The 15,071-nt window shown below is 41.0% G+C and overlaps 1 protein-coding gene across 2 annotated transcripts in view; it reads left to right on the top strand.

Annotated features, from left to right (window-relative positions):
* ZMYM2 (zinc finger MYM-type containing 2) overlaps positions 1-15,071 on the top strand; it is a 185,168-nt gene that overhangs the window by 106,485 nt on the left and 63,612 nt on the right. For both annotated transcript variants that reach the window (XM_065420814.1, XM_065420807.1), the window contains 2 exons: positions 5,404-5,520; positions 12,306-12,456. In XM_065420814.1, coding sequence (XP_065276886.1) covers positions 5,404-5,520; positions 12,306-12,456 — 268 coding nt within the window. The remainder of the gene's footprint in view (positions 1-5,403; positions 5,521-12,305; positions 12,457-15,071) is intronic.

Here is a 15,071-nt window from a genome sequence, read left to right as displayed (position 1 = left end):
GTGCTGACTTTTGGTCATATAATCACTTACTTAATAGAAGCCAACTCCTCTGAAGGAAGAGTCGATATCTATCAACAGTTCACCCGTGTTCCACTCCTCTGAATAAACCTTGAAAGGAAGGACAGCGATCTAAAGCACAGGTTGTGGCATGAAGTATTCCCAGCATCTCTAATACCAGAGTGAACAACATGGTACTGAACTCAAGAAGAGGAAACCAGTTTTTTTTCACCCTCTTCAGTCAAGATGTTGCCCTTCATCTATGGAAAAAGACAATTAATTCTGAATTTGCTTGATTTTATTCACAAAATATGAGATTCTCTGACAAAAATGAGGGACACTCAGCCACCAAATGCATGTGCAATGCTTCAAGCAGTGGGTGATGGATTTATTTATTTAATGAACCATGTGAGCAGCAGTACTACAAACCATGTGATGGATTAAATAATTGACTTAATATCATACTCCGAATATTCTTAATGTTTGCTAATGTAAATTTAGCTTCACCTTTTTACCCATTTCAACAGTAATAGCTAATATGTGCCTAGTAGTGTACCTGTTTTTTCTTTAATAGTCTTTTTTAAGTGAATCCTCTCAAACTGGGATTTACTCAGTTAAAATGAGTTTGACATGAATTAGTATTAGCTATTATCTAACAATTTGTCGTCCAGCCACTCTGTACAGTTTGCTTTTACTCCTAAAGGGCTGAAAGTTTTGCAGAAAGGTGTGAATATAGGGTTCCACCAGTGATTTTTATTTTTACTAGTCATGGGTGGTTCTGCACTGTTAAGAGAGAAAATGCAAGGTGATACTTTGATCAAATCCCTTTGATTCAAGATCTTATTCGTTCACTCTACTCTTAAAGTAGGTTGCTATGTTTCCCACTCTGATACTATATCTTCTCTTGAATAATCCTTTCATTTTCAAATAAAAATTACTTGATAACATATTAAAAGCATTTGAACAGTTCACTTGAGGTATATGCCATGGCATTTATGCTAGTACATGAATACTGTTCTCCTTTCCTTGAGCAGTTGAGTGTAACCATTCATCCTTGTGACTGAGAGAAGACCAGCATGTTTACCTAAGGCTGTTGTTCCATAGGTGGTTGCTGGTGAAACGCTATGCAAGAATGTCTGAGGCCTTTCCATATATCCTAAATATACTGCTTGGTCTTCTGAAGCTAATAATGTTGCAGGGTTAAGTATAAAGTTATTCGTATATCATATTAATGTTTCCATCCAACATTGTGCTGCCATTAAGTCCACTGGAACAATTGAAGGTTGTTTTTTTTTGGTCATGTCTGAACTTGATATTTAAGGAAACTGAGGCTGGAAATTCCTTCTTTCTGAAGATGTGGTGCTGCAGTATGAGCTTGCTAGGTCATCTTGCCAGTAGCATCAGTCCTGAATGGGCGTAAAGTGCCTTACTTAAATAGTCTTGTCTTTCACCATGTCTCGACATCTTTTTTCTAGTCTTCCAGTTTTTGAGTGTGCCTAGAGAGTGCTGGATCTAGTAGGTTTCAGACTTCTTTAAGTAGAACATCCTGTAATTTGTTGCCCATTTTGTTGGTGGCCAGGTAGTATGCTGTTCTCTCTTGTCCTCTACCATGGAATGCGTGTGATGGGAGGTTGGCATGTTGGTCGTGGAAATCCATGCTATGAGTCTGATAATAGTAGAGAAAATATTTGACGTTCCTGAACGGAGGCTGTAATGGAGGTAGTTTTTTTTTTTCTTTCCCAGTGCTGTAAGGTTGTTGAAATTTGCTTGTGGAACAATCCTGGGTGGATGGGTGACTGATAAATTAGTTCTTCTAAGAAACAGACACATTTTATGCACTTTGATTTTTTTGTTTTTTTTTTGTTTACATTATTTCACTGATTGGAGCAATTTGATTCTTTCTGGGTTGTTCATTTTATCTTTGTCAAAACCAGAAAAACTTGGTGTGCTCACTACTGTTTGGACCTCTTAGAAGACTTGTAACACATGCATCCATATGCAAAATTGCTACTGCAATTTGAACTGCCCTTGCTCAGAGCAACCCTAACTTTCATGTTATTCAGCACTTCATCACGTTCCACCAGTTGCAGTGCCAGTGTAGAATGTAAGGGCAGGGTTTAGCAATTGCATTAGTGCTTCAGTCCTCCCAGTGCAATCCCAGACTGTTCCTGTTCCACTCTTTAGTGATAGTTTGACAGCTTAGAGCACTGGCTGTGTCACCTGTTAAGTTGCTTGGATGGAAGCCTGATTGTGGTCTCTGATGGTCTCATCTGTGCCTGGCACTTCCTATGTCCTCTGTATTCAGGGCAAGCCCTCGAGCAGCTGCAACGAAACATGACCATTCTTGGCTCAGATGAGAGCTCAACAAAGAAGGGAACGAATGTATAATTTAAAATACAACTTTAATACAAATATTAATAAAAAATAACTTAAAGGTGCCTGGTCTTTAATGGTCTTGTGCCCTTTTTTTTGCTGCTTGATTTATTTATTCTAACTGTAGTACACACTATGTTTTAGACGCTTCCCAGACATTCAAGAAGGATGTTCTCTTTGAGCAGCTTGCAATGTAAGGATAGACTGAGTAAGGGGAAAAAACAACAATAGGCAACTTATAAGTCCACTCAAAAGTTAAAGAAGAAGAAATTAATTGTGAGTGGGGTAGAGGTCTTATAGATGGGCTCAGTGAGGTATTCTAAATGGCCTGAAGGATTATTTTGATATTTTAAAAAAATTCTTCTTTGCTTGTTTTTTATTTTAGAAATATCAGGAATGTAAATTCTGGTCTTCCCTGGCAATCTCTGGTAGACCTCTGTGGTGCTTGTTGTGAGCTGTATTTTAATTGAAGATGTGTGTATATTAAAACTCGTAAACAACAATTTCCATTATCTAAAATGATAGTCATTAAACTTTAAATATTAATTAAAAACAAATTTTGAACTGACTAAAAATCCCTCCATTCTCAACTCTTTAATTTTCACTTTTGTCATGTAACTATTTTGCTATTTATCCGGTCACTTGCCTTCCAGCCTAGACAGGACCTGAATTTCTAATATATAAAGAAGAGCAGGGGAACATTAAATAAAATCCTTTCAGGACTTTTATATATCAAAAGAAGCAAAAAAGCCACATCACCAGTTTTTTCAGATCGCCTTTAACATACCCCCCAAAAAAAAAAAAAGATTTTCCTTTGCCCTCCCTTTTAAGTGATTTTTTTGGACAACAAAAATGACAAAAAGCAATGGTCAGTGGTCATGAACACACACCATTTCTAATGTACTTATTGCCTATGGGTTGTCACAAGTGCCTGTCAACTGTTTTAGCAACATCCAAAGCTCTGATAAAAAGGAACCACCTACCTCTGCATGTTGCTTTACTACCTGCTCATTTCCCAACCAGTGCAACTCCCTAGGGCCTCCCCTGCACTTAGTGGGGGAGTGGATAGTGGGGAGAGGAACAGAATGGGGAGTTGAAGGACCTGGAGAGAGATCTTCTCTCTAGACTCAGACTACTCCTCCCTCTGGATCCTGGAGAGAAAAATGCAAGAGAGGATTTTCAGTAATAAGACAAAGGAAAAAATCAACAGAACAAGAAAACTTAAACTTAAAAAAAACCCATACTATTTTACTCTTTGAGCACCAACACCCAAAGGCATGATTGCTTATCAGAATAAACTGTGGTCATTAGTCCAGTAATATGTGCCGGAGGAGCTGCTGACTTTGTCCTGGCATCTGCAAGTATGAGGATGTAGCAAGTTGTAGATCCTACTCTTCATAGCACTTGCACAACTCCCAGTGCAGAATAGAACTATTTAAAGCAGGCAATAGAACAAGCCAAAATGTGATGAAGTTTAAATAAACCCATTACATAATACTGCAAAGATCTGTGCTGGACATAATGTGACAGGTGTGAAGATTCAGAGGCCCTGAAATGCTTGCATGGAGTACTGTTTGTGGACATCGCACTGGGTTCAAGTTATTATGACGCAGTTATTTGAAGAAACAAAACGTAATCTTTTCTGTTTGAGGTTAGGCCAGTTTTACTCTGAGGCCTCATCTACATTAGTACACCAGAGTGAAAACTCATGCAAATTCCTGATGTCGCACTTGTGCAAAGTTGGGTCTTGCACCAGTCCAGTGTACATCGGTATGTTACTTGATTAAGATGCGCCAGTGTTGGTCAGTTTTATGCCAGTGAAGCACATCTGTATGAACTTGAAGTTTCAAGGAGAGCTGTCCTGAGAAATGTGAGTTAAACCCTGAACTGACATGGCTTTTGAAATCAGCTGGAGCAGTGGTAATGAGTCCATTATTGTTTGAAGTTAAAGCTTATCCCAAACTTTGATTAGTTCCCTACTTTTAAAAATAAATAAATAAATGTTGCAAACTTGTTATTGTCCTGTTTATAATCTTTCTCTTTTGGGAAAGGCTATTAAGAAGGTGGGTGTGGGGAAGGTAGTGCTATCTCAGATTTCTGTGACCACCGTTGATTGAGACTCTGGCATGACCACAGCACAGAGAATAGTTGGTGGTTGATTTAGTGATGTTTAAAGGCTTCCTGTACATCTCCAGATGCAATACAAGATGTCTCCTTTAATCTAAAAGCCCTAAATGGTGTGGGATCTGGTTACCTGAGCGAGTGCCTCTTCTTGCCATGACAGTTGCGTCCATTGGGACACAGCTTGTATTCCCAGATTTTTCTGGGAATTGGGTGCAAGGTATTCTCAGTAGATTGCCCTCTACTCTGGCATTTATTTCCTCATCTGATCTGCTAGAACCCAAGTTTGACCATTTAAGACATTTCTCCATTCTCAGGCTTTTGCCTGAGGGCAGGGTAGTGTTAATCTGCCTTGTTTTTTCTTTTATTTTTTGCGGGGGGGCGGGGGTTCTTTATAAATATTGCTTTGTCTAGTTCCTTTCATACGAAACCTCTGATATAAATGATAGTTTGATCATTCTAAATGGGAATTGTTTACTTCAAGCTACATGACTGATTAATTGTGTCAACTGATCCGTGGTGGGGGGCAAAGGGGGAGGATGCTCTTCAGCTTTATGCATACACACAAGGAGCAGCCTAAAGAGGTCCTTAACATTGAGTACAGTAGATGGGAATATATAAGAAACAAGACTGAAGATCATCAGAGGTGAAACAAATGGATTATAGCAAGAGTAGTAGATTGTGAAGATGAGGGAAAAGACCTGTAAAGCAATTGAGAGAGGTGGGGAGAATCAATCAAAAGTGGAAAGATTTATCGTACCTTCTACAAGGAAAGCTTCTGAATTCAATAATATAAAAACCTATATTGTCGTTAACAGTGTAACTTTAATGAAACATATTTTAATTAAGAAAAATGTAAATTTGTATAACACACTTTCTACAGTGATGTGTATATGTTTTTATATTTTTCAGACTCTTAGTGTGCAGTCTTCAACCAATGGTCAGTTTGTGTCTCCAAGTGACATTCAGCTGAAATGCAATTATTGCAAAAGTTCTTTTTGTTCAAAACCAGAAGTACTGGAGTGGGAGGTATGTTCTGCTTCAGTATTATCAAGGAAGTAGGGACTGGTTACATGTACTTGCCAAATAGGTTACTTACGAAGAGGTTTTTAAACCTATATTTTGTTTAAATGTGTACCTCTTAATAGTGAGGTAGTCCTTAAAGTTTGAATAACTTTTCTTTTTAATGTTTTAATTAGCAAAAATTGGGTATTAATCATGTTAAACCTATAATTAAATTTGTGTTTTACTGATGGAATCAAAAGGTTTTGCGAGAGAGTGTGTGCGCGCACATGTGCATGTACTCAAATACCATATTATCTATAGCAAAAAGGATCTAGAATTTAAAGTAAAAGGTAATTCTCTTTTCTCACCTCAGCTGTAGAGGTTGAAGCCTGCTTTTTCTTTGAGTAGTTGCAGACATGTATTCCACTCGTGTGTGCATGCCAGTGCTGGAGAACTTGGCTTAGTAATATCAATTGGGTGGTGCATGCTCCTTTTGGCCCCTTGTAGCTCCTCCTAGGGCTTTTTAAAGGTGGTGCCGCCCTAACCCTCCTAGGTTCCCTCTCACCACCCACGGCTTGAGTTAGAGCATTTTATGAGGTATTTACCTCATATATTGTAGTCTGAGAGTGTTTTCTCTCTCTCTTTTTTTTATATGTAGTTACAGTTAGTAGTAGACCCCTAGTGTTAGATTAGTTAAATAGTTGTTTTTTTGGATGGTGCAATGCCTTCACAAGGTTTCCAGCACTGTCCCTCGTGTGAAGTAGTTACCTGCAGTAGCAGTCCCCATTATCAGTGCGTATTGTGCCTGGGAGAGGGGCATATCAAGGAGAAGTGCTCCATTTGCAATTCCTCTATCAGTTTTAGGCAAGCAATCAAATTGGCTTTCCTGTGGAGGTCAACATACCAGTCATCAACTTCCATACCAATTCCCTGCCATTTAGGGACAGATTGTCCCTTTTCTACAGTGTTTAGGAAACAATAACCACAGATGTATGGATTCTAAGCATGGTAGGATTGGGTTATGCCATCCAATTCCTGTCTGTCCCCCCCCTTCACAGACCCCAACTTTGTCCCTTTTCAGGGAACCCTTTCATGAGTCAGTGCTTCTACAGCAAATTGAGACTCTGCACTTTGGGAGCCGTAGAGGAAGTTCCCATTCAGCATCAGGGAAAGGGATTCTACTCCCATAAATTCCTGATCCCCAAACCCCATGGAGGGATGAGACATATTCGGGACCTCTGAGGTCTCAACAACTACATCAGCAATATGAGATTCCATATAGTAACCTTAGCTATAGTTCTCCCAACATTAGAGGAGAATGTCTGGTTTTCTGTCCTCAATCTTCTGGATGCCTACTTGCCATATTCCTTTCACCTGTCCTCCAGTGACCAGGACTATAATTATTGATGCCTCCACAATAGGTTGGAGGGTGCATTTAGGGACATTGAAAGTGCGGGGTGTATGAACAGAACAGGAAGTTTCCCTTCATGTCAGTGTCCTGGAGCTTTGAGTGATTGACAATGCTTGCCTGGCCTTTTGGGATTAGATCAAGGGTGTGCAATGATTCACACACTTAATGACAATACCACTACAATGTACTATGTGAACAGGCAAGGAGAAGTTGACTCCAACCAGCTCTGTCAGGAAGCCATGATGTTTTGGCATTTTTGCATCGAGGAAGACATCATTCTCACAGTTGCACACTTACCAGGTTCACAGAATCGGGTGGTCAATCATTCTGCAGGAATTTCTCCCAGTCACCAATGGTCTGTGAAGGGCTGTATGCTGAGATTCACTTTAAAAAAAAATAGGGCATTCAGACAATTGCCCTGTTTGCAATGAAAGACACCAAGAAATGCAGTCAGTTTTACGCTCGAGGGGGTCTCAGTCTGTCTCATTAATCAATGCCTTCCATTTGAATTGGGTATCAGCCCTGATGTATTCATTCCCCCAGATTCCACTTGTCCCTCAGGTTATTCTCAAACTGAAGTTGGATCCTGTCAGAGTGATACTCATTGCACTAGTTTGGCTGAGACAGTGCTGGTTTTCTGACCTTCACAATCTGTCAGTTCGACCTCGCAGATTTCTTCCCCTCATTCCTTACCTGTTGACACAACACCATGGTCAGATATAGCATCCAGTGCCAAGCAGTCTGCACCTAATCGTGTGGGTACTTCATGGTTAGATGAGGAGGAAGAACAATGTTCTCAAGCAGTGCAGCAAGTCCTATTTCTTAGGAGAAATCCTTCTACTGGGTTTACCTAGTTTGGTCATTGGCTTGGGGAATTCAACTGATGCTAGCACATATTCAAGAAATTTTGGATTACCTGTTACAACTTAGGTCCTCAGATCTGTCTCAGCTCGAGCTCAGCACTTTATCCTCTGATGCAGGGGAAGTTGGGATTTTCCAAGTACGTGATAGTTATCTTATCTTTCTAAAAGGTCTTGTCCTCCTCTTTCCAGCTGTAAAAGAAATGATTCCCTTGTGGGACCTCAGTACTATACTGGCTGCCCTCATGACTCCTCCATTTTGAGCCACTAGCAACTTGCTCTCTGTCTCCCCTTTGCCAAAAGACAGCAATAAAAATAAAAAGCTATAATTACTATGAGGAGAGTTAGTGAACTGCAAGCCTTAATAGTTGAGCCTCTGTATCCAAAAGTAGTGTCACAGTTTCACCAAGCCTCACTCAGATGTGAATGAGTAGCATCTTCATTCCTTGGATATGAAATGAACATTGGTATAAGATCATTTAAGGCATCACCTCAACTTTTTGTCTCTTCTGCGGATCAGATGAAGGGTCAAAAGGTTTCCACACAGTTAGATTACTTTCTGCATTACGACAGCACATGGAGTTGCTCAGACCACATCTCCATGGAGACTGGTGGTTCATTTGTTGAGGGCCCAAGTGACTTTGGTCGCATTTCTCAATAACGTTTTTTCTTCAAGTGCTAGTCCCTCTATGTATTCCGCACATGGGTACACACATGCGCCATGCACCTGAGTCTGGAAGTTTTTCCAAGCAGTGTCCATTGACCCGCACATGCACAGTATCTCCCCTTGTGCTTTCCCGTGAGAGTATAAGGGGTGGTGCAGGTCAACACCACTCCAGTTCCCTCTTACCACCACATGGCTTGAGTCAGAACTCTGTTCCTCTTCGCTCTTCTAATCTTTAGAAGCGTTACTGTATATGTTTACTATAAATAGTTATCCTGTAGTTTAGAAAGCTTAGTTATACAATGGCCTCATGCACACATGACAGTTTTTGCCAGGCTCCATTTGCGGTGTCTACAAGCCTGGGTCCACTCAACCTAACAGGCATCACATCGATTCCTGAGTCACTGTTCCCTCAGAAGTTCTTGCCTTTCTTGGTTGGTGGTCCAACCCATTCAAGGTCATGGTGGGGATCCCCTCCAGCTCTCCCATACCAACAGTCTCCCTTACAGGAGGGGTGCTCACCTGGACTGCCATGCAGGCGAGGGGTCATGGACACCATGGGAAACCAGGCTGCATATAAACTTGCTGGAACTCAGAACAGTCCACCTAGCCTACAAGGCCTTCCTTCCCCTCATACGTTCCATCTGCTTGCAAGTCCTATCAGACAATATCATCATGATGGTATACATAAACTAACAGGGAAGAGCGAGATCTTGTCCCCCTCCTGCTTCGAGGTAGTCCTACTGTGCCACTGGTGTGTCAGGAATCAGGTTACCACACAGGTCGCATACCTCCCAGCTGCTCAGAACTACGTAGCGGACAGACTAAGCAGAAGTCTGTACACAGATCATAAATGGGAAATACACTACACAGGTCTGACCAACATCTTTCCGCAGTGGGGTACTCCCCTATTGGACCTGTTTGCGTCCCAGATGAACAGAAAGCTGCCCAAATACTGCTCCAGTGACTCATAGGGCGACGCTCTCCTGTTTCCCTGGACGAGCAGCCTCTGATATGCCTTTTCCCCATTCCTCTCAGACCACAGGTTCTCAGGAAGATTTGCCAAGACGAAGCCGCCATCCTCCTCCTAACACCCTATTGGCCAACACAGTTCTGTCCACACACCAGCCCATCAGGATTGGCCTATTCCAGGTTCTCCTGACACAAGACTGTGGAAGGCTCAGGCTTTCCAACCTGAGCTCACTACACCTCATGGCTTGGTGTTTGGATGGGTGTCGGACATAGCACACTCATACTCTGCCTCGGTCCAGGTAGTCCTTAACCAGACCAGGAAAGAGTCTTCAAGGACATACTACCAAGCTAAATGATGCCCCTTTTCTTCTTGGGTGTGCCACTACCACCATTCCCTCACCACGGTAGACATTCTGGTTATCCTCGACTATTTCCTCGCCCTAAAAACACCAGGTTTATCCCTTAGCTCGCTTCATGTACACCTACCAACATTTAGCACCTTCCTTCCCCTGGTATAGGGATGCTCTATCTTCATGCACCCAATGATCGTACTCTTTATGAAAGGCTTGATCAGAAACTTCCCACCCATCAAGTAATCCAGGCTTCAGTGGGACCTTAACCTCATCCTGTCAATTCTCCCAGGGCCACTCTTCAAATCTATGGCAATCTGTGCCATGACCTACCTCACCATGAAAGTAGCGTTCTTAGTAGCCATCACTTTGGCCAGGAGAGTCAGTGAGCCATCAGCCATGATGGCAGCCCCTCCTTTCACAGTATTCCACAAGGAGGAGGTCTCCCTTTGGCTACATCCGAAATTCTTCCCCAAGATTGTGTCCGAATTCCATATCAACCAATCAGTTCACTTACTTGTATGTTTTCTATGGGTATGTCTACACTACCCGCCGGATTGGCGGGCAGCAATCGATCCAGTGGGAGTCAATTTATCACGTCTAGTCTAGATGCGATAAATTGATCCCTGAGCGCTGTCCCATCGACTCCTGTACTCTGCCGCTGCGAGAGGTGCAGGCGGAGTTGATGGGGGAGCGGCAGCAGTCGACTCACTGCAGTGAAGACACCGCAGTGAGTAGGTCTAAGTACATCGACTTCAGCTACGTTATTCATGTAGCTGAAGTTGCGTAACTTAGATCGATCTCTTCCCCCCCCTCCCACCCACCCCCGGTGTAGACCAGGCCTAAAACCTCATTCCTCTCCTGGGGACAAGAAACTGCACTCCCTTGACGTCAGACACGCCCTGGAGTTCTACCTGCAGAGAACTAAGCCCATTAGAAAGTCTCTGAGACTTCGTCGCAATAGCAGAAAGATCAAAGGGCCTAGCCGTATCCTTCCAGAGAATTTCTAAGTGGGTTTCAGGATGTATACTAGAATGCTATAAGATAGCAAAGCTTCCGCTCCCAGGGGTGTTACAGCTTACTCAATGCAAGCCCAAGCAGCCTCCACAGCATCCTTATCAGATTCCATTGCAGGAGATTTGCAAAGCTGCAACTTGGTGATCTCTCCGCACGTTTACAGCACACTATGCCCTGACTCAAGTGACAGCTGCGGATGCAGCAATAGGAAGGGCTGTATTATTAACAGCTCTGCTACCAGCATCTGCGCACCCTCCTCCACTCTGATCACTGCTTGCAAGTCACCCATGTGTGGAATACCCATAGGGACCAGCACTTGAAGAAGAGGTGGTTACTTAACTGTAACTGGAGGTTTATTGAAATGTATGGCCCCTTTCTATATTCCACTGCCTGCCCTCCTTCCACTTCAGACTTGATTATGTTGCAGTAAGAGGAGGAACTGGAGTGGCATCAACTCGCACTGCCCCTTATACCCTTCATCAGGAGCACAAGGGGAGATACTGCACGCATGTGGGTCAACGGACACTGCTTGGAAAAACTTCTGGACTCAGGCATATGGTGCATGTGTGTACCAATGTGTGGGATACAGATAGGGACCACAGATCTCAAAAAAAACTCCAGTTACAGTAAGTAACCTCATATTGGATATTTGCTGGGGTGCAAGCTTGTCTTCCATACATCCTTTTACCAAACACTACACTGTTAAAACTGCATCTTGATCAGATGCAAACTTTGGAAGGGCAGTTCTGTAGTTGCTATTAAGAAGATTCCGAGCCCCATCTCCTTCCATTACTGCTTGTGAGACATCTTGGTGGAATACATGTCTGCAACTACTCAAAGAAAAAGTGGTTATCTACCTGCTCTGTAACTGTTGTTCTTCGAGATATGGGTGCAGATGTATATTCCATGATCCACCCTCTGTCCTCTCTATACTGAAGTCTCCAGTCTTGGATTCCAGTGCAATGGAACTGAGTGGGGTCAGAGTGGTGCCAACCTTAAATAGCCCTGGGTGGGCTATGAGGGGCCAGAGGGCATGTGTGCAGCCCCGATGGGTACTTCTAAGCAAATTGCTTTGGCGCACTGGCTGCATGCATACGAGTGGACCTCACGTCTGTATCCACATCTTGAAGAACAACAATTATAGTACAGGTAGGTCACAGTTATCTTCATTTCCTATTCAACTACTCTGCTTTAGAGATTATAGCTGATCTTAGATCATCTTGAAACTTGTCTGTAAATTGAAAAAGAGGAAAATAGCGCTGTTTTTTAAGATCCACCAATATGTATTCTTTCTCAGTTGTCACTTTCTCCATGTGAAATACTTAATGACAAATAACTTCTGTAGCATTGAGTGTCAGTTTAATCAAAAGCTGTTACCTCTATTGGTAGAGGTCACACTACCTCGTATATACTTGCATCTTTGCTCATGCCACATTTTTTAAGCATTTGAGTATTAAAGGCATATTCTTGTTTAAAAGTTGCTCTATGCCAATCTTAATACTTAACCCCTTTTTTATACTTTATTTTATGTTTAGAACAAAGTATACCAGTTCTGCAGCAGAACTTGTTCTGATGATTATAAGAAACTGCACTGCATAGTTACATACTGTGAATACTGCCAAGAGGAGAAAACACTGCATGAAATGGTGAATTTCTCTGGTATCAAAAGACCATTCTGTAGTGAAGGTATGTTTTTTCTTTTTTTATGGTTTTGATCTCATTTATTGTATTTTTACTGTAGTCTGTTTACCTTTGCTTTATGATGATGAAAGTTTTCACATTAAAATATATATTAAATACTACCTTATTCAGCAGTATTTGAGCTGGAACAGGGTCCCCCCCCTCCTGGTGAGTGGGCCTGTTGAAGCCCTGAGATACTCCCATGCATTCCAATCTGTTGAGTTTCTGCAATGCTCATTTCCGGTTGAAGAAAACTGGGCCAAGACTCTTTTTTTTTTTTTTTTTTTTTTTTTTTTTAAAAGCTCTTCAGTGCTCTACACCCTTCTCCATCAAGAAAGGTTGCTTTTGAGACCTGGGTGGCCCCTACACAGGGACTGAACAAACTTTCTGTTTAGCAGGGTAGATAAATTTTGATTTAAAAATAAATTGGTCTTTTTTTATTTAAATTAAATGCAAGTTTATTTTTTTAAAATAAAAATTGACAACCTGTGTTAAGGCCTAAAATTATTATGGTCTATTAACATTGTTTGAATTAAGTACGAAAAACAATATAAGCAATAGATGTTTGCTGTTAAATTTTAAAGAAAGTGAAACCACTGAACTGATGGAAGTCACTGGCTATGCACCTGGAATCAGAATTTGTTGAAGTGCTAAACCTGCTTTTGACAGCAGTATTCTCTTCTGCAGATGCAAAGAGAATATTTTCTTTCTTTCAGTTTATTCAGCTAATTCAATTTGATGACTCATTTATTCATAGTCGAGAAACCAATTGGCTGTTGAAAAAGCAGAAAATCTTGTTTTCATCTTCCAGTCTGTGAATAAAATATAGGTGTGAGAGGATGCGATCTACTAGTTGTAAAATCTTGATGGACATGGTGGCCAGAAACAGTCAGTTCAGTTCGCTAACTATAGAGAATACTTTATGTAATAAATCATTTGGTTTTAAATCCAAAACATGTTTTGATAAACTTTTTTCTTATGTATCCCGCACATTTAAGGTATTGTAGTTTTATTAATAATTTTAAAAAATTTAAATGCTGTTTTTGTGCATTTTTAGTTGAATTTGAATTTCCATCCAAATAAAGCTTGACACAAATCATAAGTAAAAAATTAATAATTTAGTGAATGCTAAATGCATAATTCACCATTATCTAACATAACAAATATGTAAAAATTAAGAATGTGAATAAAAGTAAGTTAAGATGCATAATTGTTTAAATGTGTATAGAAGATAGTGTATCCTTCTGGTAGCAAAAAGAAGCACCAAATTTAGTGCAAATCAACATGTTTTAATAGTTGTCAACTAGTGAAAATCAACCTTTCTTTAGGAAAATAACTAAGTAGTACAAATGAAAAATCACTTTATATTAAGGTTTTCTGATTTAAATCATTAAAATTGGTAATTTAAATTTTGGTTTAAATCAATCCACCTTGTTGTTCAGACTTTTGAAAGAAGGTAGGTGAGGTAATATCTTTGAATGGACCAACTTCTGTCGACAGAAGGTATAAGCTGTTGAACTTCAGAGAGCTCTTCCTTTTCTTCCCTATGAAGCTCGAAAGCTTGTATCTTCCATCAACAGAAGTTGATCCAGTAGAAGGTATTACCTCACCTACCTTATCTCTCTCATCTCCTGGGACCAACATAGTTACAACAACCCTGCAAAGAAAAAAGAAAAGTCACCAGGAAATCATTTTTACACATAAATAGATTATCAAAGTCCCTTTCAAGCTATAGTTTGCTGTCTTGATAGGTATTCATTATCATTCAGTGGTGGATGGCACTGCCTGGGGAAGGTGACCCAGAATCTGTGCACTGGTTGCTTGCTTGAGGATGTTCAGTTTATAACTGATCACTTCACTTGTTCAGTCAATCATTTTAGTTTCACAATCAGCCTAAAGAAAACTGAAGTACCAGCCTATGCTGGGGAATGGACATGTCTACCCAATTAAGATCAGCAATGCTCCTCTCAAGTCTGAAGTTTTGCTACCTAGGGATATGCTGTCACAAAATGCCACAATTGATGAGATTACCCATTTGGAATGCTGTCACACCACCTATGGAACAATAGGGTATCAAAATAAACTCTAAACTAAATGTCTGTCAGGAGTCATGCTACAGCGCTTCTATATGGTTGTGAGATGTAGACTAGATCATTAGGATTTAGAGGCATATTTTTCCTTTGATCCTTTGATGCAGTGATCAGATTTAACCCAATCTTGCAAACCCTGCCCAGAATTCTCTTCCTCCAAGTAGAGCAAACAGTAGGATTCAGATTTCAGTTTGTAGTAGAGCCCTTTTAATATAAAATCTTTAAACCAAACCAAAAAAATCTTGCTGTTTCGTCCTCCTGTTCCTTGTGCCATTTAATCCCTCATACTGGTACTATTGGGGCATCCTGGATTGGTACATGAACTTTAATTACCATCTACTGGCCAACCCCAAGCAGTCCAGTTGGAGTATTCGGAGGACAAAGATGATCCGGATCTAGTGGTTCTGGGAGCAGTTTCATCTTCTTCTCCTGATGAGGCAGTTACCCCATCTTCATGGTCTCTGGCTGATGAATTCAGGCAATATCAGGAACTCCTCCTGCACAGGGTGGCGTCCAAGCTGCAGATATAAC

Source organism: Emys orbicularis, chromosome 1 (assembly GCF_028017835.1).
Source record: "Emys orbicularis isolate rEmyOrb1 chromosome 1, rEmyOrb1.hap1, whole genome shotgun sequence".
Taxonomy (NCBI): domain Eukaryota; kingdom Metazoa; phylum Chordata; order Testudines; family Emydidae; genus Emys; species Emys orbicularis.
Note: the sequence above shows the minus strand (reverse complement) of the source record. Positions and strands in the feature narration are given on the sequence as shown.